Below are 24,487 nucleotides of genomic sequence, written 5' to 3' on the forward strand. Positions count from 1 at the left end.
TTTTAAAATCTCAACTAAATATCCTGAAACAATCTCAGTGGTTTGGGGAGTATCATTCCTCAGCAGATATTGGATTGCAGGTTCTTTGAAAATAAATACTTAAATACTTTAAGGGCGTAGCAAAGTGGGACATTTGTTTTTACTAATGATACTTTATTGTAGGGCAGTACTTACATTTTACTTTGCTCCTTTTTTAAAAAAAACAACACACAGATCCTCCTGACCCACCTATCAAGCTCAAGATTGGTCTTATAACAAAGAACACGGTGAGCTTGACATGGAAACCTCCAAAGAATGACGGCGGTGCTCCCGTAACACATTATAATGTGGAGTGCCTTCGCTGGGACCGTACTGGTGAAGGGAAGGAAGCCTGGCGACAGTGCAATAGACGGGATGTGGAAGAAACAAAGTTTACTGTTGAAGACCTTAAAGAAGGTGACGAATATGAATTCAGAGTGAAAGCAGTGAATGAAGCAGGTCCAAGCAGACCGTCAGCTACTGTTGGGCCAGTCGTCGTCAAAGATCAGACATGTAAGTGCTGCAAAGCATTAGTAATTATTGCACTTCCAATATCCGCTCACCTAGGGCTCTGGGGGAGCAGTGTTTTTGTCACACAGTGCGGCCGTGGGCCAGTCCCAGGGGATCTGCCTTCTTCCCACACAGCCAGGCAAAGGGATGGTCACATGGCAATGCCCTCCTCACATTGGGCTGAATGCTACATTGAACAGGTACCCCGCTAAAGGGGTCCAGGAGGGGTGACTGTCTGAGAGCCCACATGATAGGCCAATATGCCTCTTGCAATGATGCCCTGTCGTGGCACCCGGTCCATCTTGGGGGCAACTCCCCAGCACAGGGTCATCCTCCATTGGGTCTCTTATCAGCCAGCACGTGCGTTGACTGATGATGGATACATGTCCATTGCCATAGCCAAACCTACTCGTATCTGTATTGAAGGAAGTTGTGGCCTAATTCAACCCAGTATCAATCTCTTGTGTTCATTTCCACGGTCTGCCCCGCACAGGGCTGCAGACATCATGTGTCTGCAATGCAAAGCATTTTGACTTCTGTATTCATAGTGGCTCAATAATTTTTGCTTGCTTTTGTTTGTAGGCCCTCCGTCTATTGAACTCAAAGAATTTATGGAGGCAGAAGAAGGGACAGATATCAAGATTGTAGCCAAAATAAAGGGCGTCCCCTTCCCGACATTGACTTGGGTCAAAGCTCATCCTAAGAAACCTGATGACAAATTGCCAGTGCTATATGACCAACATGTCAACAAGATTGTGGATGAAAATTCCTGTACTTTGCTGATACAGCAATCTCGCAGAAAAGACACAGGCTTGTACACTATAACTGCTGTCAATAACTTTGGAACAGATTCAAAGGAGATGAGGCTGAATGTGCTAGGTAAATATCAATGTATTTTGGCATTGGCAACCTAATTTACTGTTTGTTATATAATGTTCAAAACATGTCTCTCCTGTTATCAGTCTCTGCAGCCACAGCAGGCGCCGTAACTCTCCAATAGTTTGGCTTCATCCCTGAAGGCAAACTCTTCCATTTCCTCCCGAGATAGCTGGATGCCAACCACAACAATATAACACTCAACTTTGACAACAATTAATGCTTTATAAAATGTATTTTTCAGGTCGCCCTGGACCACCAGAAGGACCCATTAAATTTGAATCTATTTCCGCCGATCAGATGACAATTTCTTGGCTTCCTCCTAAAGATGATGGTGGATCTAAGATAACTAACTATGTTATTGAAAAAAGGGAAGCAAACAGAAGGACCTGGGTCCATGTTACCAATGAACCTAAAGAATGCATCTTCACAGTACCCAAACTACTAGAAGGGCATGAATACATCTTCCGCATCATGGCACAGAATAAATATGGCGTTGGGGAACCTCTTGATAGTGAACCTGAAACTGCCAGAAATCTATTCAGTAAGCATACAGTTCTCTAAAATATCACCTGCGCTTATATTTATTGGCAAAGCAGAACATAAGTAATCTGATTAGATAGTATGAGAGCCCCAAGTTAAAATTGTTATTTTTTTAATCCTCTGGATGGCTAAAATGTCTATAATAGTTTTTAAAGGCTTTTCAGAAATAGATCTTTTATGGCTATTTTTTCTGTTTCATCTTAAAACTAGACCTGTTTTAAATGTTAAATATTGAATCTGTACTTATAACATTTTAGATTGTATTTAGCACAGTATAGACCATATCTTTGCCTTTCTTCACCATAAAATAATAAAACGTTCAATTATCAGTGCGATCTTGTGCTCTGCTGGACACAATGAAGCACAGTGCTGTGGCAAAGGAACCCTTCATCAGCTCCGCTATTCCAAGAAATACAAAATGCTGGCATTTGGTGCAGAGCAACTGTAAAAAGGGCTTTTCAGGGTGAAGATGCTCAGCCATGGCTCTAGCACAGGATTCTAGGACTTGACAGTTACGTATAACAAAGAAAAAGGAGGACTTTGTATAGCCCTGCCCTACTTACTTCACAAAGGTTGTCTCTGTAGGGGCTAATGGAAGACTGGGAAAGGAAACTTCAGATGAAGGCTATAGCATAAATACCATATATAAGTGGTCTATGTGGCCCCCGGAGCTTTGCTTTACTCTTGGTGTACTTTATTCCCTAGCTGTTCCTGGAATTTGTGACAAACCAACAGTCAGCAGTGTCACACATGACTCAATGACCGTCAACTGGGAGGAGCCAGAATATGATGGAGGCTCCCCTGTGACGGGTTATTGGCTGGAGCGTAAAGAGACCACTGGAAAGAGATGGACACGGGTTAACCGTGATCCTATTAAACCTATGACATTGGGAGTTTCTTACAAAGTACCTGGCCTTATTGAAGGTTCAGATTACCAGTTCCGTGTCTATGCTATTAATGCCGCTGGTGTTGGACCGCCAAGCATGCCGTCTGATCCAATAACTGCAAGAGACCCAATCTGTAAGTAATCAAGATCTATTTATTTATTTGGTGTGAAAGGGGGAAATATACTAAAAGATGGTATGGATGGTATATGTTTGAGAAATAATAAATACACAGTCTTGTGACAGAATGGTGCAATCATTTTTCCCCCAGCTCCACCTGGTCCTCCATTTCCAAAAGTTACTGATTGGACAAAATCTTCCGTTGACCTTGAATGGACTCCTCCATTAAAAGATGGTGGTTCTAAAGTCACTGGTTACCTTGTTGAATTTAAAGAAGAAGGGAAAGAAGAATGGGAAAAGGTAGGTGAAATTCTGCCATTGAAAATTTATTTGAAACATTATGTCGATTCCATAATTGAACATACTGAGGAACATACCGAATCACTGAAAAGGCTACCAACTCATCTGTGTGGCCTAGAAGCAGCAAAAACCCATTGTTCCCCTTCCTCGTAGGTGGCTTTTAATGGTATCATGAGTGAAAGATAAGGGAGGGAGGTAAGTGATGTGGTGTGGGGAGAGGCATGAAGTAAGGAGGTTCAGGAGGAAGGAACGAAAGGACTCAGGTACACAGCTGCAAATAAAACGTTTTGTGTTGTAAAGTGCAATATACAAGGGTGACACTAGATGGTGCCAGTGAGCTATGCAAAATCCAATGTATTTTTTGAAACGTTTTTTAGAAAAAGCATTTCCACAGCGTCTTTAACATGTGTGTAGATTCCACCAAAGATGCAAATTTTCTTTTTGTTTTCAGGCAAAAGATAAAGAAATAAGAGGGACCAAGTTTGTTTTGGCAGGATTGAAAGAAGGAGGTTTCTACAGATTTAGAGTCAGAGCAATAAATGCTGCTGGTATTGGAGAGCCTGGAGATGTCACTGAAGTCCTTGAAATAAAGGACAGAATAGGTATGTCTTAGGATAAAAACAGCCTCTCTTTGTTCTTGTGTGGGTAAAAGAATAGAAACTAAATATAAAATATATTGTTTGTTTCTACAGTTGCTCCTGATCTCATGCTTGATGCTCATGTGAAGGACAGAATCGTTGTCCATGCTGGTGGAGTGATCCGCATTATAGCTTATGTCTCAGGAAAGCCACCTCCAACAATTACCTGGAACAGGGATGAGAGAGCTCTCCCAGAGGAGGCTAAAATCGAGGAAACTGCAATTAGTTCCTCTATGGTCATAAAGAACTGCAAGAGAAGCCATCAGGGCTTATACACTCTTCTCGCTAAAAATGCCGGTGGAGAAAGAAAGAAGACTATTATTGTTGATGTGCTAGGTAAGCACTGAAAGCTGACTTGCTGATGGCTAGACTGCTGATGAGGGCAGGTGGCTGATGGATGAATGGCAGAAAGTCACACTTTTGTTGATGCATTTGCACTGGCTACCCATATGTTACTGGATCAGGATGAAAGTTCATGTACAAAGCCCTGAACAACTTGAGTCCAAGATACCACAAGAAGTGTCTGCTCCCTTCTGTCCCATTTTGATGACTTAGATCATCTGAAGGAGGGCTGTTAGTTGTTCCCAATGTCTCAGAACCCTTAGTGTGTCATCAGTCCCATACTGCAGAAAACTCTTCCAACAGAGAATCAGTGGACATCCACCCCGTTAACCTTCAGACGTCTCTTGGAAGATGTTCTTATGCAGACAGGCCTATTCAGTTGTTTAATTTCCTTTATTTAGACGAGCCAGTCATTCTTGTGATTACTTTGTATTGTTTTATAGTATTTTCTTTTGTGCACTGCCTTGGTATATTATATGAGTGGGTGGGGTTATAGAAATATATAGATATGTTTTTATACATATGTTATTGCATCTATGTTATTATTTGGGTTCCAATTACAGAAATGTTAAATGTTCGTCTTAAAACCATTCTACTGTATTTCTTTCCTTCACAGATGTTCCAGGTCCAGTTGGCATTCCATTCCTTACTGAGAACCTAACCAACGACTCATGCAAACTTACGTGGTTTTCTCCTGAAGATGATGGTGGCTCAGCTATCACCAACTACGTAATTGAAAAACGTGAAGCAGACCACAGGGCTTGGACCCCAGTGACATATACGGTCACCAGGCAGAATGCAACAGTTCAGGGGCTGATTGAGGGCAAAGCATACTTCTTCCGTATTGCACCTGAGAATATTATTGGCATGGGCCCATTTGTGGAGACGACAAAAGAGATTTTAATCAGAGACCCAATAAGTAAGACTTTACTGTCTTTTTTCCCCCCAGTACTGATGAGGAGAATTTGCCTTGAAAAAAGTACCTAACACGGTGCATGTGTTTATTTCTAGCTGTGCCAGAAAGGCCTGAGGATCTGGAAGTCAAAGCAGTAACGAAGGATTCTGTTACACTGACCTGGAACCCACCTAAGTACAACGGTGGCTCTGATATAACCATGTATGTTTTGGAAAGCCGCCTTATTGGGAAAGAGAAATTTACCAGAATTACAAAAGAGAAAATGCTTGACAGAAAATACACAGTTGAAGATTTGAAAGAAGGTGATACTTATGAGTATCGCGTGAGCGCTTGCAATATTGTGGGACAAGGCAAACCATCATTTGTTACGAAACCCATCACATGCAAAGATGAAATTGGTAAGTTTCCATTCTGGAGCAAACCAACCAACCAAATGTGCATTGGGTGATCTGTGAGTTTTTATAGATATCACTGATTCTTCTTTTCTTTAACAATACTTCTAGCTCCTCCACAACTTGAACTTGATATCCGAGAGAAGCTCACTGTCCGTGTAGGAGAAGCTTTCAGTCTGACTGGCCGTTACTCAGGCAAACCAGCACCAAAGATTACCTGGCTCAAAGATGAAATTTCTGTGAAGGAAGACAAACGGACAAAGATCCAGACTACGCCAGTTACTCTTTGTTTGGGGATATTGAAATCTGTCCGTGAAGATTCAGGCAAATATTGTGTCATTGTAGAAAACAGTTCGGGAACAAGAAAAGGTTTCTGTCAAGTTACTGTAGTTGGTAAGTATTGCTATAGTGCTAAAATAATTTATTTCCACATGTGGTATGAATTAGAGCTGATCAAATGAGGGTGGGATGGCATATCACATGATAACATTTAACCTAATGCACATTGTGAAGAACTTTTCTGATAAATATATTTCTTTTACTTTTAAACAGATCGTCCTCAACCACCAGTGGGGCCAGTTATTTTTGATGAAGTTACTAAAGATCATTTTGTCATCTCCTGGAAACCTCCCTTGGATGATGGTGGAAGTCCAATTACAAATTACATTATTGAGAAGAGAGATGCAAACAGAGACCTCTGGATGCCAGTCACGTCAGCCAATGTCAAGACAACGTGCAAAGTCCCTAAATTACTTGAGGGAAGAGATTATGTTGTCCGAATCTATGCTGAGAACTTGTATGGCATGAGTGATCCTTTAATATCTGATGAAATGAAGGCCAAGGATCGTTTCAGTATGTAGTTTATTTGCTAATTCATTTTACTTAAGTCTCCGCCATATTTCTACTTCACTTGTATTTTCATATTATATTTTTGTATGAAATGGATTTAAAACTCGAAAACGTTATTTCTTCAGGTGTTCCTGCTGCACCAGAGCAACCTATCATTAAAGGCGTCACCAAAAATTCTGCTTTAGTTACCTGGAAGAAGCCATATGATGGAGGAAAACCAATAACCAATTACATACTTGAAAAGAAGGAAACTATGTCTACTCGATGGGGAAGAGCCACCAAAGATCATATTTACCCAGATACTCAGTTCAGGGTAACAGATCTTCTTGAAGGCTGTGAATATGAATTCCGAGTTTCAGCAGAAAATGAAATTGGCGTTGGTGATCCTAGCCCACCCTCAAAACCATTCTTCGCTAAGGATCCAATCGGTATATTATAAAACATTTTCTCATGTATTATATTTGTGATATTACTTGGTACCAATTAATCTCTTTTTCAGATTCATGATTCCAATGTAATGGGGTGTTGTTGTTTTTTCGTTTTTACAGTAAAACCAAGTCCACCAATTAATCCTGAAGCAGTGGATAAAACTAAAAGTTCAGTGCAATTGTCCTGGCAACCACCACGTCATGATGGAGGAGGCAAGATCATAGGCTATCTCATTGAGTACCAAAAGGATGGAGATGAGGAGTGGAAAAAAGCCAACCATACAGCAGATTCTTGCCCTGAGACAAAATACAATGTCACCGGCCTCACTGAGGGTACCAAATATAGATTCAGAGTCTTTGCAGTCAATGGGGCAGGAGAATCCGAGCCAGCTAATGTTCGTGATCCAGTTGAAGTCAAGGACAGACTTGGTAAGCAGAACATGATGTTTTAATTGGTTTTAAAGGGCCAAAGTGGATATATTTTCTGAACACGAAGTCCCTTTTTTTTTACAGAGGCTCCTGATTTAATCCTGGATGCTAATATGACACGAGAACAACATGTAAAAGTTGGAGATACATTGAGGCTAAGTGCTGTAATTAAAGGAATTCCATTCCCAAAAGTGACTTGGAAGAAAGAAGATAAGGAAGTTCCTACAAAGGCAGATATTGAGGTTACAGGAGTTGGCAGTAAGCTTGAAATTCGACACGCAGTCCATGAAGACGGAGGGAATTATTCCCTGACCGTGGAGAATCCGGTTGGATCAAAGACTGTTTCAGTAAAAGTTATTGTTCTAGGTAATGAATGAAATGATGTTAACACTTCTACTGGGAGATAAAACATGACAGAGGTGAATGATAGGAACATACCTATGTACAACAGAAAAGCAGGAATGAAAAATTATATTTTTCATCATCTGTTAGCAACCTTGTTCCCCAACTTTGGAAGGGAATTTTCTAAATGTTATGAAGCATTATCAGAATCCTTGCAGTGTTAAAACACACACATACCAAATATGGGTGGGTGCATAGTGGGTGCAAAGCCCATAGTCTTTGGAAAATATTAATTGTTCTCTGAGGTTCATAGTCACTGAAATTAATAATACTAATAATTTTATTATTTGTACCCTGCCCATCTGACTGGGTTGCCCCAGCCACAACACAAACATACATACAGCGAAGCTACTGTAAATTTGTTGAAGAAATTGGGGTGAGGGGCGTTGTACACAAACTAGTTTGATTTTACACCCTGTACTTTGTGTCAGATTTAATTATCCAGGTTCAGATGAAAAATGTTTAGAAATTAAAAATGGTTAGAGGCTCTCCATCCTCATTTTCTACAAATAAGAAGTATACAATCATAAGGAAAAGACTCTTTCTTGCAAATAATATACAGTGGTACCTCGGTTTACGAACTTAATCCATTCCGGAAGTCTATTCTTAAACCGAAACCGTTCTTAAACCGAGGCACGCTTTCCCTAATGAGACCTCCTGCCGCCGGTGCCCTTCCACCGTTTGGCTTCCATTCGTAGACCAAGGTAAAGTTTGCAAACTGGGACACTACTTCCGGTCTTGCGGAGTTCTTAAACCGAATCGTTTCTAAACAGGACTGTTCTTAACCCGAGGTACCACTGTATTTAACACAATATTTTTATACATAGACTACATCGAACATTTATTTCATTTTTTTTCCAGATAAGCCTGGGCCTCCCAGGAATCTACAGGTCAGTGAAGTGAGAAGAGATTCTTGCTATCTGACTTGGAAGGAACCTGAGGACAATGGTGGCTCTGTCATTACGAATTACGTTGTGGAAAGGAAAGATGTTGCTGCTGCTCAGTGGCTACCAATATCATCATCTTCTAAGAAACACAGTCTGTTGGCTAAATACCTCATGGAAGGCACTCAGTATCTCTTCCGTGTTGCTGCTGAGAACCAGTATGGAAGAGGTCCTTACGTTGAAACCCACAAGCCGATTAAGGCTATAGATCCACTTCGTAAGCACAGTTCACTTACTATTTTGGGTTCTTTTTTTAAAAAAACAAACAAAAAAACCTTTGTCGACTGTGTTGATCTATACAATGTGTATCAGCATTTGGAAATGTTTGTGTATAAAAAACAGAAATGCTAATCCTGTTTTCATCTCATTTTAAAAGATCCTCCTGGTCCACCAAAGAACTTGCACCATGTAGATGTTGACAGGACACAAGTGTCTCTTGTTTGGAATTGGCCTGATCGGGATGGTGGTGCTGAAATAACTGGATTTTTGGTGGAGTACCAAGAAGAAGGGAAAGAAGACTGGACAAAATTCAAAACAGTCCCTGTGCCAGAATGTGTTGTTACTGGTCTACAACAAGGGAAGATTTACAAATTCCGCGTAAAAGCCCAAAATATTGTGGGTCTTAGTCTTCCAGATACAACCATACCAATAGAGTGCCAAGAAAAAATAGGTAACCACTGAATTTGTATGACCGTTCACAGATTTCATATTCACTGCTGAAATGTAACTCTTGTAATGGGGAAATACCTATAATATAATCTGCGTGTTGTTGTTGTTTTATTTCAGTGCCACCATCAGTTGATCTAGATGTGAAATTAATAGAAGGCCTTGTTGTTAAAGCTGGCAGCACAGTGCGGTTCCCTGCAATCATGAGAGGCGTACCTGTTCCCACTGCAAAATGGGTCACTGATAATGTTGAAATCAAATCAGAAGGCAATTACAAGATTGATACTGATAATTACTCTACAGTTCTCACTATTCAAAGCTGCACAAGAAAAGACACTGGAGAATATCTGCTCACAGTATCCAATATAGCTGGAAGCAGAACTGTTCCTGTTCATCTAACAGTTTTGGATGTTCCTGGTCCTCCAACTGGCCCAATTGATATTCTGGAAGTCACTCCCGATCATATGGTTATTGCTTGGCGACCTCCTAAAGATGATGGTGGAAGCGCTGTAATTAATTACATTGTTGAGAAACGAGACACAAGGAAAGAAACCTGGGGAGTGGTCTCTTCAGGGACTAATCAAACTAGAATTAAAATTCCACGTCTACAGAAGGGCTGTGAATATATTTTCCGAGTTTGTGCAGAGAATAAGATAGGCGTTGGTCCACCTCTTGATTCAAAACCAACAGTTGCCAAGGCTCTGCATGATCCACCATCTCCACCTGGTAAACCAGTAGTTAATGATATTACAGAAAATGGTGCAACTGTATGTTGGACTGTGCCAAAATCTGATGGTGGAAGTCCAATAACTGGATACATACTTGAACGCCGTGAAATCTCAGGGAAATGGATACGTGTCAACAAATCTCCAGTGCTTGATCTGAAATTTAGAGCTACAGGCCTCTTTGAGGGCAGCACATATGAATTCCGTGTTTTTGCAGAAAACAGTGCTGGCATAAGCAAGCCATCTCCACCTTCTGATCCAATCAAAGCATCACGTCCTATGACACCTCCTGGACCTCCCATTAATCCAAAACTCAAGGATAAGACCAGGGAAACAGCTGAGCTAGTATGGACTAAGCCACTCAAAGATGGTGGTAGCCCCATCCTGGGATATGTTGTGGAATGCCAGAAAAGCGGAACTACTCAGTGGAATAGAATTAACAAAGATGAACTCATCAGACATTGTGCCTTTACAGTACCTGGGTTAATTGAAGGAAATGAATATAGATTCCGCATTAAAGCTGCTAATATTGTAGGAGAGGGAGAACCCAGAGAATTGCCAGAAACAGTTCTTGCCAAAGACATTCTCATGCCTCCAGAGGTAGAACTGGATGTGACCTGCCGAGATGTAATTACTGTCAGAGTAGGCCAAACAATAAGGATTATAGGCAAAGTGAGGGGCAGACCAGATCCTGACATAACATGGTCTAGAGATGGCAAAAATATAACGAAAGATAAGCGTACTGACATAATTCATGAATTCCCTCATATAGAGCTGCAAATAAAACCTGCTGTAAGAGCAGACCATGGAAAATACCTAATTACAGCTAAGAATAGCAGCGGACACGCCCAAGCATCAGCTATTGTTAATGTGCTTGATAGGCCAGGACCTTGCCAGAACCTGAAAGTAACCTATGTCACCAAAGATTCTTGCATGGTCTCTTGGGAGAATCCTGAAGATAACGGTGGCTCAGAAATTACAAACTATATAGTAGAGTATCGTCAACCAAACCAGAGAGGCTGGTCAATAGTTTCTTCTGATCTTACTAAGAGGATAGTGAAAGCACATCTCGTTGAAAATCACGAATACTTCTTCCGTGTTTGTGCAGAAAACAAAGTAGGCCCAGGCCCAGTTGTCGAGACCAAAACTCCAATCCTTGCTATTAACCCTATTGACAAGCCAGGTGAGCCTGAAAACCTTCACATTGCAGAAACAGGAAAGACATTTGTATATCTGAAATGGAGGAGACCAGACTACGATGGTGGCAGCCCCAACTTAACATACCATGTTGAAAGAAAACTGAAGGATTCGGATGAGTGGGAAAGAGTGCACAAAGGTAGCATTAAGGAAACACACTATATGGTTGACAAATGCGTTGAAAATAAAATTTATCAGTTCAGAGTTCAGACAAAGAATGAAGGTGGTGAAAGTGACTGGGTGAAGACAAGTGAAGTTGTTGTTAAAGAAGAAATTCAGAAACCTGTACTTGATCTGAAGCTGTCTGGAGTACTGACTGTGAAAGCTGGTGAACCAATAAAAATTGTAGCAGGACTTAGAGGCAAGCCCCAACCAGAAGTATCTTGGGCAAAGGATTCTGCCGATCTATCCCAATCTCCAAGGGCCAAAATTGAAACAACTTCAGACTCATCTAAGTTCCTTCTCTCCAAAGCAAGGCGCACAGATGGTGGTAAATACGTTATTACTGCCACTAATCCAGCTGGTAGCTTTGTAGCATATGCTACTGTAAATGTTTTGGACAAACCAGGACCTGTCAGAAATTTGAAGGTGGCTGATGTTTCAAATGACCGATGCACAGTCAGCTGGGACGTACCTGAAGACGATGGTGGTTGTGAAATACAGAACTACATCGTAGAGAAATGTGAAAGCAGACGAATGGTTTGGACTACGTATTCCTCCTCTGTGCAAATGACCCATATACATGTAACACATCTCATTGAAGGCAATGAATATATATTCAGGGTCCGTGCAGAGAATAAAATGGGCACTGGTCCCCCAACAGAGACTAAGCCAATTATAGCAAAAACAAAGTATAATAGACCTGGTCGTCCAGATCCTCCAGAAGTCACAAAGGTCAGCAAAGAAGAGATGACTGTAGTTTGGAATCCACCAGAATATGATGGTGGTAAATCAATCACAGGATATATATTAGAGAAGAAAGAGAAAAGGTCATTAAGGTGGGTTCCTGTTACCAAAAGTGCAATTCCAGAGAGACGCAAGAAAGTTACAAATCTCATTCCAGGATATGAATATCAGTTCCGTGTCAGGGCAGAAAATGAAATTGGAATTGGTGAACCAAGCTACCCATCAAAACCAACAATAGCGAAGGATCCAATAGGTACTGATCTTTCCAATATTTTTTTGTTAGTAATACTTCAATTTAAATTATCTTTCTCTGATTCACTGATATGCTTACTTCTGTACTTTTCTGTCATCTTGCAGAACCACCTGGTCCTCCCATTAATCTTAAGGTTGTTGATAGCACGAAGACCTCTATTACTCTTGGATGGGGAAAGCCAGTCTATGATGGTGGTGCTCCTATTATTGGCTATGTGGTAGAAATGAGACCCAAAACTGAAAAAGCAGGTCCTGATGAAGGATGGAAAAGATGCAATGTTGCTACACAAGTTATTCATACAGAATTTACAGTGACAAGCTTGGAGGAGAAAGAACTATATGAGTTCCGGGTTTCTGCCCAAAATCAAGTAGGCATTGGCCGGCCAGCTGATTTGAAAGAAGCTGTTTCTCCCAAAGAAATTCTTGGTAATTTTGCCAACAGGCCATTAAATTATTTGCTATCTTAAAAATTGCTTTCAAAATATAAACTTTTAATGTTCCTTTTCAGAACCTCCTGAAATTGACTTGGATGCAAGCCTGAGAAAGTTAGTCATAGTCAGAGCAGGATGCCCCATAAGACTTTTTGCCATTATTCGAGGGCGACCAGCACCTAAGGTTACCTGGAGGAAGGTGGGAATTGACAACGTGATCAGAAGAGGCCAGGTTGACCTGGTTGACACAATGGCCTTCTGCGTCATCCCCGATTCTACACGGGATGATTCAGGCAAATACACTTTGACAGTTGTTAACCCTGCTGGAGAAAAGGCAGTCTTTGTGAATGTCCGTGTCCTTGGTGAGTAATGTCAATTATTTTAACATCTATTAATTTTTGTTCTGTGATTTATGAATGTATTATTCATTGCAATTTCTTTTCCATGAGACTCTGCCCACTTACTTTGAATAATTGTGGCCTAATATTGGTTGTTTTTTGTTTCCTTTCCTCCAATAGATACTCCTGGACCTGTAGCAGAGCTCAGTGTCAAGGATGTCACAAAAACATCCTGTCAGGTTTCATGGACTCCACCTGAAAATGACGGTGGTAGTCCTGTAACACATTACATCGTGGAAAAACGTGAGGCTGAGAGAAAGACCTGGGCAAAACTTACCGATGATGTAAAGAAGACTAGTTTCAAGGTTTCTAATCTTATGCCAGGAACTGAGTATTTCTTCAGAGTCATCGCTGTCAATGAATATGGCCCTGGTGTTCCAAGGGACACGCCCAAACCAATCCTGGCATCAGATCCGCTAAGTAAGTATTTATTGATGTAGCTGCTGTATTATTTCATTCAGGAAATTCAGATTTTGTATGATAGTTCAGATAGTCAAAATCAGTTGTCACTGCGCATAATAATAAATAATAATAATAATAATGAATAAATAATTTCATGAGATAACTTCACCTCCCTGCACTTATTTAATTGACTTGTTGTTTGGCAGAACTTCTATTTGCTATATTTCAAAGAATATAACCTGTCCACAAATACATTGCCAGCTGAGTCTTCTTCCAGGGTGTGGAGGCAATGTGTGGATCACAAAAAACAATCAAACCAGAATAGAAGTACCGTATTGGCCTGAATATAAGCCTCACTTTTTCTCCCAAATTCTAACTGTGAAAAGTTAAAGTGCGGCTTAAATTCGCAACCTTACAAAAATGGGCTTTTACGATATTGCTGCTAAAACAGATATACGGTAAAAAGGAACGGGTGTGAGTGCCTGTGGAATTTTAAGGGAGCAGCTTATATTCGGGTATTCTTTTTCTCTTTCCCCCTTAAATTTTAAAGGTGCGGCTTATAGTTGGGTGCAGCTTATATTCGGGCCAATGCGGTACTACAAAGGTCAAAGAAACCACTGGTCTCATGACTTATGTATTCAAATGAAAAAATAAAATAGTACAATATATTCTGTGTTTCCCCGCCCCCAATAAATCATGAGAAGATGTAATGATCTTAGAAATTATGTAAACTAAGCATTTGCCTGCCTGTTTTATTTTTAAGGTGAACCTGATCCGCCAAGGAAACTTGAAGTGACTGAAATAACAAAGAACAGTGCTACTTTAGGGTGGTTGCCACCATTGCGTGACGGTGGTTCCAAAATTGATGGCTACATCATTGCATATCAAGAAGAGGGTCATGCTGAGGATCACTGGACACAGTACTCCGTTGTCAAAGATCTTCATATTGTTGTTGCTGGCCTAAAGGAAGGAAAGAAATACAAATTTAGAGTGGCTGCAAGGAATGCTGTAGGAGTAAGCCAGCCAAAACAAACTGAAGGCATCTATGAAGTTAAAGAGCAACTGAGTAAGTACCTAACTATGACCACTTGTACAACTGAAATATAATTCAATTATTTTGATTTTGTATCTAAATTTGGATGTCACCTCTTAAAGATATTTAAAATTAGGTCCTGTCACATAATCTGATGTCTTTAGTGACATTCCTTTTTTAATGGGTTTATTGGTTTTTCCCCAAAACAGCAACATACAAACAAGACATTCAAAAGGGTCTACAAAAAAACTTCACAAATAGGCTCATTGGCTCTGCGACCTTCTATAGCAAAGTATTAGGTGTTAATTCTGGCCTGAAGAGTACTGAATGTGGGTCCCAGGCCCAGCAGGCAGTTTCTTAATAGTGCGCTTCATTTATGCACAAGTTTACCTTAAAAATTTGTGCATCTCCCCATTATAAGATGTTGTGAAGCTTTCTGCATCTGAAGAATAGGACAGCTATACAGTTAATTAAATAAGATAGCACACTGCTCAGACCTTAGAATAAACCTACAAAAGAAGCTAGGAGAAAATGAATCAGGGATATTATATTTCAAGGATATTAGGGGGAATACAATTTATCGGGGCTAGTTCCTTGGTGACTATTTGAAAACAAAGTTTTTGGTTGGTTTGGGGATGTAATATCAGACCTTTTGCCTTACTTCTGCAGAATATAGATCAGAAGTGGCTAGTCTGGGGCCTAGCCACACCTCCAGACACTGTTGGACTGCAACTCTCATTTGCTGCAGCCAGCATGGCCAGTGGCTATGGGTGTTGGAAGTTGTCGTCCAACAACATTTGGAGAGTTGCAGGCTACCCCCAGTCAAGAGCATGGAAGCTGTCAGGAGACTGACATTTGTTTTCAGGGGGGAAATGCATGGTTGTTTCAAGTAAGAATGATATCAGCTTAAGATTGTGAGAACTAATTCAAAATACATATACATAAGTTATTAATTTTTGTGTGTGACCTATGTGTCTGTTTCCTATCGTTTGATTTTTAATTTCAGTGCCACCTAAGATTCTGATGCCAGATCATGTCAATATAAAGGCTGGGCAGAAACTCAGGATTGAAGCACATGTTTATGGGAAACCCCACCCGACTTGTAAATGGATGAAAGGAGACAAAGATGTGGCAATATCCAGCCGCCTGGCTGTGCATAAAGCAGACAGCACTTCGGTTCTCATCATTAAAGATGTAATTAGGAAAGACAGTGATTATTACAGTCTAACAGCTGAAAACAGCTCGGGAGTAGCTACTCAGAAAATCAAAGTGGTCGTCATGGGTACATTGAATCTTCTTTTCCATGCTTACTTCTCAACATTTTTAACATGATTCATCAATGAGCATGACCTTATTTATACCTGTATGTTTATCTCTTTCTGTAGATATCCCTGGTCCACCACAGCCACCATTCGAAATTTCTGACATAGATGCTGATGCTTGCTCTTTGTCATGGCATACTCCTCTTGAAGACGGTGGTAGCAACATCACCAACTACGTGGTTGAGAAGTGTGATACCAGTCGAGGAGACTGGATAACAGTGGTAGCTTCTGTTACAAAGACGAATTGCAGAGTTGGAAAACTCACCCCTGGAGAAGAATACATGTTCCGTGTTCGTGCTGAAAACCGATTTGGAATTTCTGAACCGCTTCCGTCCGATAAGATGATTGCAAGGTTTCCATTTGGTATGTCCACCTCAGACAATGGTGCAGTCTTTATTAGAATACTTCTAAGGGTGAAATGATTTAAATATATATATATATATATATATATATATCATCTCTTTCTCTACAGATGTTCCTAGTGAACCAAAGAATGCACGTGTTACCAAGGTGAACAAGGACTGCGTTTTTGTGGCATGGGACAGGCCAGACAGCGATGGAGGCAGCCCAATAACTGGTTATCTCATTGAACGTAAAGAAAGGAACAGTTTGCTTTGGGTGAAGGCCAATGATACACTTGTGCGATCCACAGAATACCCATGTGCAAATTTAATTGAAGGCCTTGAGTACACATTTAGAATCTATGCTCTGAATAAAGCTGGTGCAAGCAAGCCTAGCAAACCAACAGATTTTATTACAGCCAGAACACCAGTTGGTAAGCAAAACATTTGCATACATTGCATTATGTATAACTATTATTGTTAATACTGAGCTGACTTAAGTACCGTAACATTAGGATAATATGGCCAAAGCTAAACTTTCTTAAACTGCACTGATTTCAACAAGGAAGGTAAGCATTTGCTTACTGAATTCCAATGAAAAGCCTTGCTTTTGGCTAGATTGTGCCCAAAGTTTAATTTCTCTGGATTTAAAAAGAAAGAAAGAAATATACCATGGTTGTTCAGTGATATGCATCTTTTGTGTTGTGACATTTTCTATCAAATGCCATAGAATAAACCTGACCTCATTTGTTTTTAGATCCCCCTGGCAAACCCGAGGTTATTGATGTCACTAAGAGTACTGTGTCTCTTGTCTGGGCAAGACCAAAACATGATGGTGGTAGCAAGATACTTGGCTATTTTGTTGAATCCTGTAAACTGCCTGGAGAAAGATGGGTACGATGCAATACCACTCCCCATCAAATACCCCTGGAAGAGTACACTGCAACTGGTTTGGAAGAAGGTGCACAGTATCAATTTAGAGCCATAGCAAAAACAGCAGTGAACATTAGCTGGCCTTCTGAACCTTCTGATCCAATAACCGTTCAGTCAGAAAATGGTAAGGAACGCATTTGAGTACCATTAGAATTGAGCCATACTTTTATCCTTCTCATTGTTATGTGCTCATTGGAATGTATTTTCCCCCCTCCCCTTCTACATTTTTTTTTACACTGCAGTACCACCAAAAATAGAACTCGGTGTAGCTATGAAATCCTTGCTTGTAGTAAAAGCTGGAACCAATGTTTGTCTTGAGGCCAATGTGTTCGGCAAGCCTATGCCAACTATTAGTTGGAAGAAAGAAGGGGAGATCCTGAAACCAGTTGAAGGAGTCAAGATAACTACCAAGAGAAATTTATCTACTGTGGAGCTCTTCAGCGTAAATAGAAAGCAAACAGGAGATTACACTATCACAGCTGAAAATGCAAGTGGTTCCAAATCAGCAACTATTAAACTTAAAGTACTAGGTAAGCTAAAAGTTCATTTGAATCAGTGTATTTAAACTTCAGGAAATGTAGCAGTTGTAAGACTTCACTCACCGCCTAATTTTTCTTTCCCAGACAAGCCTGGTCCTCCAGCTTCAGTTAAGATTGTAAACATGTACACAGACCGAGCAATGCTTTCTTGGGAACCTCCTCTTGAAGATGGGGGCTCAGACATTACTAATTACATTGTCGACAAACGGGAAACAAGCAGACCCAACTGGGCTCAAGTCTCCGCCAATGTCCCCATCACTAGCTGCAGCGTTGAGAAACTAATTGAAGGACATGAGTACCAATTCCGCATTTGCGCTGAAAACAAATATGGAGTAGGTGACCCAATTTTGACTGACTCAGCAGTGGCTAAGAATCCATATGGTAAGCTTCTCTCACTGGATTTTTCTATCTATTTAGTGTCAATCTATGTTTTAACATTTGCTTAAGAACATTTCAAATTATTATTTATAGATGTGCCTGGACCATGTGAACCACCTATAATTAGTAACATAACAAAAGATTTCATGTCAGTAAGCTGGAAAGCACCTGCTGATGATGGCGGCTCCCCTGTAACTGGATATATTGTTGAAAAACGTGAAACGAGGGCAGTTAACTGGACAAAAGTGAATAGAAAGCCCGTCATTGAAAGAACCATAAAGGCCACTGGACTCCAGGAAGGAACAGAATATGAGTATAGGGTAACTGCACTGAATAAAGCTGGACCCGGCAAACCTAGTGGAGTATCTAAAGCAGTATATGCACGTGATCCTCAGTGTAAGTTGAACACAAGCATATTTTTCGGTCTTCTGTGACTTTGTGAGTGTGTGCAAATGGGTTTGCCAGATCATAATTGTGTAATTTCTTGGTGCTTTCATTCTCAGATCCTCCTGGCCCACCAGCGTTCCCAAAAGTGATTGACACCACCCGTAGCTCTATAACCCTGTCTTGGACCAAACCAGCATATGATGGTGGAAGCCCCATTATTGGCTACCTTGTTGAAGTAAAACGAGCAGATACAGATAACTGGGTCCGGTGCAATTTGCCAAGGAATTTGCCAGATACCCGTTACGTTGTGACTGGACTCACAGAGAACACAGAATACCAGTTCCGCATTTATGCTGTCAATAAGGTTGGATATAGTGACCCAAGTGATGTGCCAGACAAGCACCTGGCCAAGGACATTTTAAGTAAGTTGTCCTGAAAAGAAATTGACTTGTTGACTTTTGTGCATATTGTGGGTGTTGGTATAGAAGGTTTAGTGGAGGGCCTATGAGAAACTAGGGGCTCTGTGCTGAACTGTTTCATGAACTCACATATGTCTAGTCTTTAAACCACTATTCCCTCAGTTGTTAAAAACCACACAATCTAGCCACATGCTCCTCATTCTGCTCTGTTTCTAAAATTTTCTTGAGAATGGAATCCTCAGCTTTTCTTTCCATTTGCACTATCATTGTTGTACATTTTCCTCTACCCAGAAACACACTTGCTCTTTCTCTGTCTTGTGTGAAAGAAAACAATGCCCTCCTTCTGAATAATAATGCAAAGGTATCATGTTTTGAGTGCAAGGCAAGCACACTTTCCCAATGGGAAGCTCCTAGATAGTTGTAGAAAAGTAGGGACCGCAACTTGACTGAAAGTATAGAGTAGATTCCTCTCAAAACAAAGAGAGAGAGAAGAATATGAGAAACCACTGGTGTCTGGCTGGGTGGCATGAAAACTGGCAATTAGGGAAGGAAGGTTAGAGTAACATTTAGAGAGATTTCCTCTCTTTTACTCATCCACTTGCTTTTTCTAAAAAAGAAAAAAGAAAGCCTGAGCTTTATTCCCCCTAACATCATTGCTTTGTATTTTCTCTCTCTTTCCTTTCCATTCCCATCCTGCCTCAGCCACTGACACTGATTTTATTATATTTTAAATTGTTATCATCAGCAATTTATTTGACATCTACTTTTATTTACAATGCAGTTCCACCTGAGGGAGAGCTTGATGCTGAATTGAGGAAAGTTCTGGTATTACGTGCTGGAGTCACAATGAGGATTTATGTGCCGGTGAGAGGCCGTCCACCTCCCAAGATTTCTTGGTCTAAAGTGGATGCCAACATAAGAGACAGGCAAGGACTAGATATCAAATCAACTGACTTTGACACTTTCCTGCGCTGTGAAAATGTAAATAAATACGATTCTGGAAAATATGTCCTGAGTCTGGAGAACGTCTGTGGCAAAAAAGCATACACAATGGTTGTAAAAGTACTTGGTAAGTGCTACGTGATTGCCTATTATTGTCTTAACTATCCATACACGTTTTATTTTATATATTTTAGTCATTAACTGAAATGGTTTATTTGCATCTGTACAGATACTCCTGGGCCACCTATTAATCTGATTGTAAAAGAAGCATCTAAAGATTCTGCCTTTATTTCATGGGAACCTCCTATAATTGATGGCGGGAGTCCAGTGAAGAACTATGTGGTTGAAAAACGTGATGCAGAGAGAAAGTCGTGGTCTACAGTAGCCACAGAGTGTCCGAAAACAAGTTTCAGGATCTCTAACTTGGAGGAAGGCAAATCTTACTTCTTCAGGGTTTTTGCTGAAAATGAATATGGCATTGGCGACCCCTGTGAAACTCGTGATGCAGTTAAAGCTTCTGGTGAGAATATTCACATGATTACCCTATCAGGCTATTGTTAAAAGGCTCTTGTGCATCTAACTTTATATTAGCGATTTGTTCATCATTATATTCTTTTCTCCCTGCTAGAAACACCTGGACCTGTTGTGGACTTAAAGGCTTTGGCTGTGACAAAGTCATCCTGCAATGTATCGTGGAAAAAGCCCATTAGCGATGGTGGAAGCCGCATTAATGCATATATCGTTGAACTTATGACTGGTGAAAATCAGTGGCAGGAAGTTATGAGGTCAAAGAATCTCCAGTATTCAACAAGAGACTTAACAGAAGGCAAAGAATATACCTTCAGAGTGAGAGCACAAAATGAAGCTGGGTATGGAACACCTAATGAAATTACAGTGCTGGCAAGGGACGATATAGGTGAGTAGATTCATACATTTTCTCGTTCACAGAGCACACTGCATATGTCAGTATAGTGAACAATAGAACTACCCCATGAGATAGCCATGCCAGTCTAATAAAGCAAAAATAGCAGAGGTGTCACAAAACCTTTCGTTCTTTTACAGAACAGAAGTTACTGAAATGAAGCAACTGTATTCACTGCACTGAGCATACAATAATAACAATATTATAATAATAATTTATTATTTATACCCCACCCATCTGGCTGGGTCCCCCCAGCCACTCTGGGCGGCTTCCAACAAAACACTAAAATACAATAACCTATTAAACATTAAAAGCTTCCCTAAACAGGGCTGCCTTTAGATGTCTTCTAAAAGTTTGGTAGTTATTTTTCTCTTTGACATCTGGTGGGAGGGCGTTCCACAGGGCGGGCGCCACTACCGAGAAGGCCCTCTGCCTGGTTCCCTGTAACTTGGCTTCTCGCAACAAGGGAACCTCCAGAAGGCCCTCGGCGCTGGACCTCAGTGTCCGGGCTGAACGATGGAGGTGGAGACACTCCTTCAGGTATACTGGGCTGAGGCCGTTTAGGGCTTTAAAGGTCAGCACCAACACTTTGAATTGTGCTCGGAAATGTACATACAATCATTCAATACCTTTTTGTCTTCCAGTGGCACCTGATCTTGATTTAAAAGACCTGCCAGGCTTGTGCTATTTAGCTAGAGAAGGAAGCAGTTTCCGCCTGAAAATCCCTATTAAAGGCAAACCAGCACCAACGGTGACATGGAAAAAAGGGGAAGACCTGGCTCTTACTGAGACAGGAAGAGTTGCATTTGAAGCTACAGCAGTTAACACCTCACTCCTTGTACGTGATTGTCATAAAGATGACGCTGGGAAATATACAATCAAACTGAAGAACATTGCTGGCAGTAAAGAAGCGACTATTTCTGTGAAGGTTGTTGGCAAACCTGGAATCCCAACAGGACCTGTGAAATTTGATGAAGTCACAGCTGATGCCATGACATTAAAATGGGCTCCTCCCAAAGATGATGGTGGTTCAGAAATCACTAACTACATTATTGAGAAGAGAGACAATGTGAATAATAAATGGGTCACATGTGTGTCTGCTGTGCAGAAAACTACCTACAGAGTCACAAGACTTCATGAAGGCAGTGAATATACTTTCAGAATCAGTGCTGAAAATAAATATGGAGTCGGCGAAGGTCTTAAATCTGACCCAATAATCGCAAGGCATCCATTTGGTAAGCACAAAAAAATATGTTTGTTGTGAAGTATTCTGTCATTTAAGGTTCAGTCTAATTCTCTCTCACATTTATTATATTTCTAGATGTTCCCGATGCTCCACCACCACCCAAAATTGTTGAGATTAGGCGTGATTCTGCCTATTTAACATGGACAGACCCCAAAAAGACAGGTGGCTCACCTATCACAGGTATTTCTTTTGACATTTAATTTTGCATAAGATTCCCCAAGGTGTTAAATCTTAGGATCACAAATGACAGTCATGATGTAAGACATGTTCCTACCCTCCACCAGCTTTTGCAATGTCCAGACCCAACTAACGTCAAGGCTCTGGTGTCTGTAAGGCCCGAGGGGGGCATGTTGAGAAGCAGCTTAGATTCAAAGCCTTCCAGTGCCACAAATCAGGGTGATATTGAGCCACATTTCCAATGGGAGGGGAAAATACAAGTGACAAAAGAGTGCAGAGTGTTCCTCTGCCCTGCTGGCTTAAGCCTGGCATGGCAATGGATAAGGCAGTGGAGCTATCTTCATATTTCACTACCACCACCTCAGGATTGTACTGCAAAGCTTGTTAAGTAGCCAGTTGCCTGATGTCCTGCGATGGTGACAGAAACTGCTCAGAGATATCAGACAAGGATGCCTTTGCAAAATAAAAAAGTTGGTTCCTATCCACCCCCACTTTTGTTTACCTTTTGAAATACTAAGCATGTGTTTCCTGTGCTTGTATGCTTCTGTAGGTTACCACCTTGAATATAAAGAAAGAAATAGTATTTTGTGGAAGCGAGCAAACAAGACCCCACTAAAGATGAGAGACTTCAGAGTGACAGGGTTAACGGAAGGTTTGGAATATGAATTCAGAGTGATGGCAATCAATCTTGCTGGAGTTGGTAAACCAAGTCTGCCTTCTGAGCCAATTGTAGCCCTTGATCCAATTGGTAAGCTTCCCAAAGTAAAGAGATAAGTCTTCATGTGTTAGAAAACAGTGATATACACTTTTACTACTTCTGTATTCTGCTGTTTTCAGATCCTCCTGGGAAGCCTGAAGTTATCAGTGTGACTAGAAACTCAGTGACTCTGATCTGGACAGAACCAAAATATGATGGCGGACATAAATTAATTGGCTACATAGTGGAGAAACGTGATCTACCTTCAAAGACTTGGATGAAGGCAAACCATGTGAATGTTCAGGAATGTGCATATACAGTAACTGACCTTTTTGAAGGATCTAAATATGAATTCAGAATTAGAGCTAAGAATACCGCTGGTGCTATTAGTCCTCCATCAGAATCTACCGGAGCCATTATATGCAAGGATGAGTATGGTACGTGTTCCCTGTAAAGGCACACACCAGTTTTTAATATTTTAGGTATCTTCTTTCCTAACATATTAATTCTCTTTTACAGAGGCACCAACTATTGTTATTGATCCTACTGTCAAAGAAGGCCTGACTGTTAAGGCAGGAGACACCATCTCAATGTCTGCTATTAGCATCCGTGGCAAGCCACTTCCAACTTCAGTGTGGTCTAAAGGAGGCAAAGATTTCAAGCTTTCAGAGACTGTTCATATTGAATCAACTCCAACTTCTTCAACGCTTTCTGTCAAGTATGCCGCTAGAAAAGATTCTGGTGAATATACGATCACTGCAACCAATCCTTTTGGTACTAAAGAAGAACACGTACATGTAAAAGTTTTAGATGTACCAGGCCCACCTGGACCAGTTGAAGTGAGCAACGTTTCAGCTGAAAAGGCTACTCTCACATGGACACCCCCAACAGAAGATGGCGGGTCACCAATCAAGTCTTATGTACTTGAAAAGAGAGAAACTAGCCGCCTTCTATGGACTCAAGTTGCTGAAGACATTCAGTCTTGTAGGCATGTTGTGACTAAGCTTATTCAAGGAAATGAGTACCTTTTCCGTGTTTCTGCTGTGAATCAGTATGGCAAAGGAGAACCATCTCAATCAGAGCCAGTTAAAATGGTGGATAGATTTGGTAAGCAAAACTAGTCAAAAGGTATATGAATTTACTGCTGTAAAAATAGAAAAACGTTTATGTGTTTATCAAAATCTGTTTTCCTCCTTTTAGGGCCTCCTGGTCCACCTGGTAAACCAGAAGTATCAAATATTACGAAAAACACTGTTACTGTAACCTGGAAAAGGCCAACTGATGACGGTGGCAGCGAAATCACAGGCTACCATGTGGAAAGAAGAGAAAGAAAAGGCGTGAGATGGGTCAGAGTTACAAAGAAACCAGTATCAGACCTTCGATGCAAAGTGACTGGACTCCTAGAAGGAAATGAATATGAATTCCGTGTCAGTGCAGAAAACAGGGCAGGAATTGGGCCACCAAGTGATATTTCTCAACCAGTATTAACCAAGGATGCTGCATGTTAGTATGATTTCTATACTTTGGGGGGGGGATCCCTTTATATTATGATTATCTATAAGGATTCCAATCAAATAAACTGT

General features: G+C 40.8%; 1 protein-coding gene across 1 annotated transcript in view; it reads left to right on the top strand.

Moving 5' to 3' along the window:
- The window catches only part of TTN (titin), a 291,856-nt gene that overhangs the window by 219,836 nt on the left and 47,533 nt on the right, over window positions 1-24,487 (top strand). The window contains exons 242-279 of the mRNA XM_081202301.1: window positions 214-531; window positions 1,111-1,407; window positions 1,649-1,948; window positions 2,653-2,967; window positions 3,103-3,251; window positions 3,703-3,853; window positions 3,944-4,225; window positions 4,848-5,150; window positions 5,243-5,545; window positions 5,651-5,932; window positions 6,092-6,391; window positions 6,514-6,816; window positions 6,937-7,245; window positions 7,330-7,611; window positions 8,509-8,808; window positions 8,968-9,261; window positions 9,378-12,338; window positions 12,443-12,763; window positions 12,846-13,130; window positions 13,287-13,586; window positions 14,332-14,634; window positions 15,608-15,883; window positions 15,987-16,286; window positions 16,396-16,698; window positions 17,022-17,321; window positions 17,440-17,727; window positions 17,821-18,117; window positions 18,208-18,510; window positions 18,618-18,923; window positions 19,702-19,989; window positions 20,092-20,382; window positions 20,491-20,778; window positions 21,429-22,019; window positions 22,106-22,210; window positions 22,758-22,955; window positions 23,045-23,341; window positions 23,424-24,011; window positions 24,105-24,407. Coding sequence (XP_081058427.1) covers window positions 214-531; window positions 1,111-1,407; window positions 1,649-1,948; window positions 2,653-2,967; window positions 3,103-3,251; window positions 3,703-3,853; window positions 3,944-4,225; window positions 4,848-5,150; window positions 5,243-5,545; window positions 5,651-5,932; window positions 6,092-6,391; window positions 6,514-6,816; window positions 6,937-7,245; window positions 7,330-7,611; window positions 8,509-8,808; window positions 8,968-9,261; window positions 9,378-12,338; window positions 12,443-12,763; window positions 12,846-13,130; window positions 13,287-13,586; window positions 14,332-14,634; window positions 15,608-15,883; window positions 15,987-16,286; window positions 16,396-16,698; window positions 17,022-17,321; window positions 17,440-17,727; window positions 17,821-18,117; window positions 18,208-18,510; window positions 18,618-18,923; window positions 19,702-19,989; window positions 20,092-20,382; window positions 20,491-20,778; window positions 21,429-22,019; window positions 22,106-22,210; window positions 22,758-22,955; window positions 23,045-23,341; window positions 23,424-24,011; window positions 24,105-24,407 — 13,980 coding nt within the window. The remainder of the gene's footprint in view (window positions 1-213; window positions 532-1,110; window positions 1,408-1,648; window positions 1,949-2,652; window positions 2,968-3,102; window positions 3,252-3,702; window positions 3,854-3,943; window positions 4,226-4,847; window positions 5,151-5,242; window positions 5,546-5,650; window positions 5,933-6,091; window positions 6,392-6,513; window positions 6,817-6,936; window positions 7,246-7,329; window positions 7,612-8,508; window positions 8,809-8,967; window positions 9,262-9,377; window positions 12,339-12,442; window positions 12,764-12,845; window positions 13,131-13,286; window positions 13,587-14,331; window positions 14,635-15,607; window positions 15,884-15,986; window positions 16,287-16,395; window positions 16,699-17,021; window positions 17,322-17,439; window positions 17,728-17,820; window positions 18,118-18,207; window positions 18,511-18,617; window positions 18,924-19,701; window positions 19,990-20,091; window positions 20,383-20,490; window positions 20,779-21,428; window positions 22,020-22,105; window positions 22,211-22,757; window positions 22,956-23,044; window positions 23,342-23,423; window positions 24,012-24,104; window positions 24,408-24,487) is intronic.

This window comes from Podarcis bocagei (genome assembly GCF_964188305.1).
Source record: "Podarcis bocagei genome assembly, chromosome: 1".
NCBI lineage: Eukaryota > Metazoa > Chordata > Lepidosauria > Squamata > Lacertidae > Podarcis > Podarcis bocagei.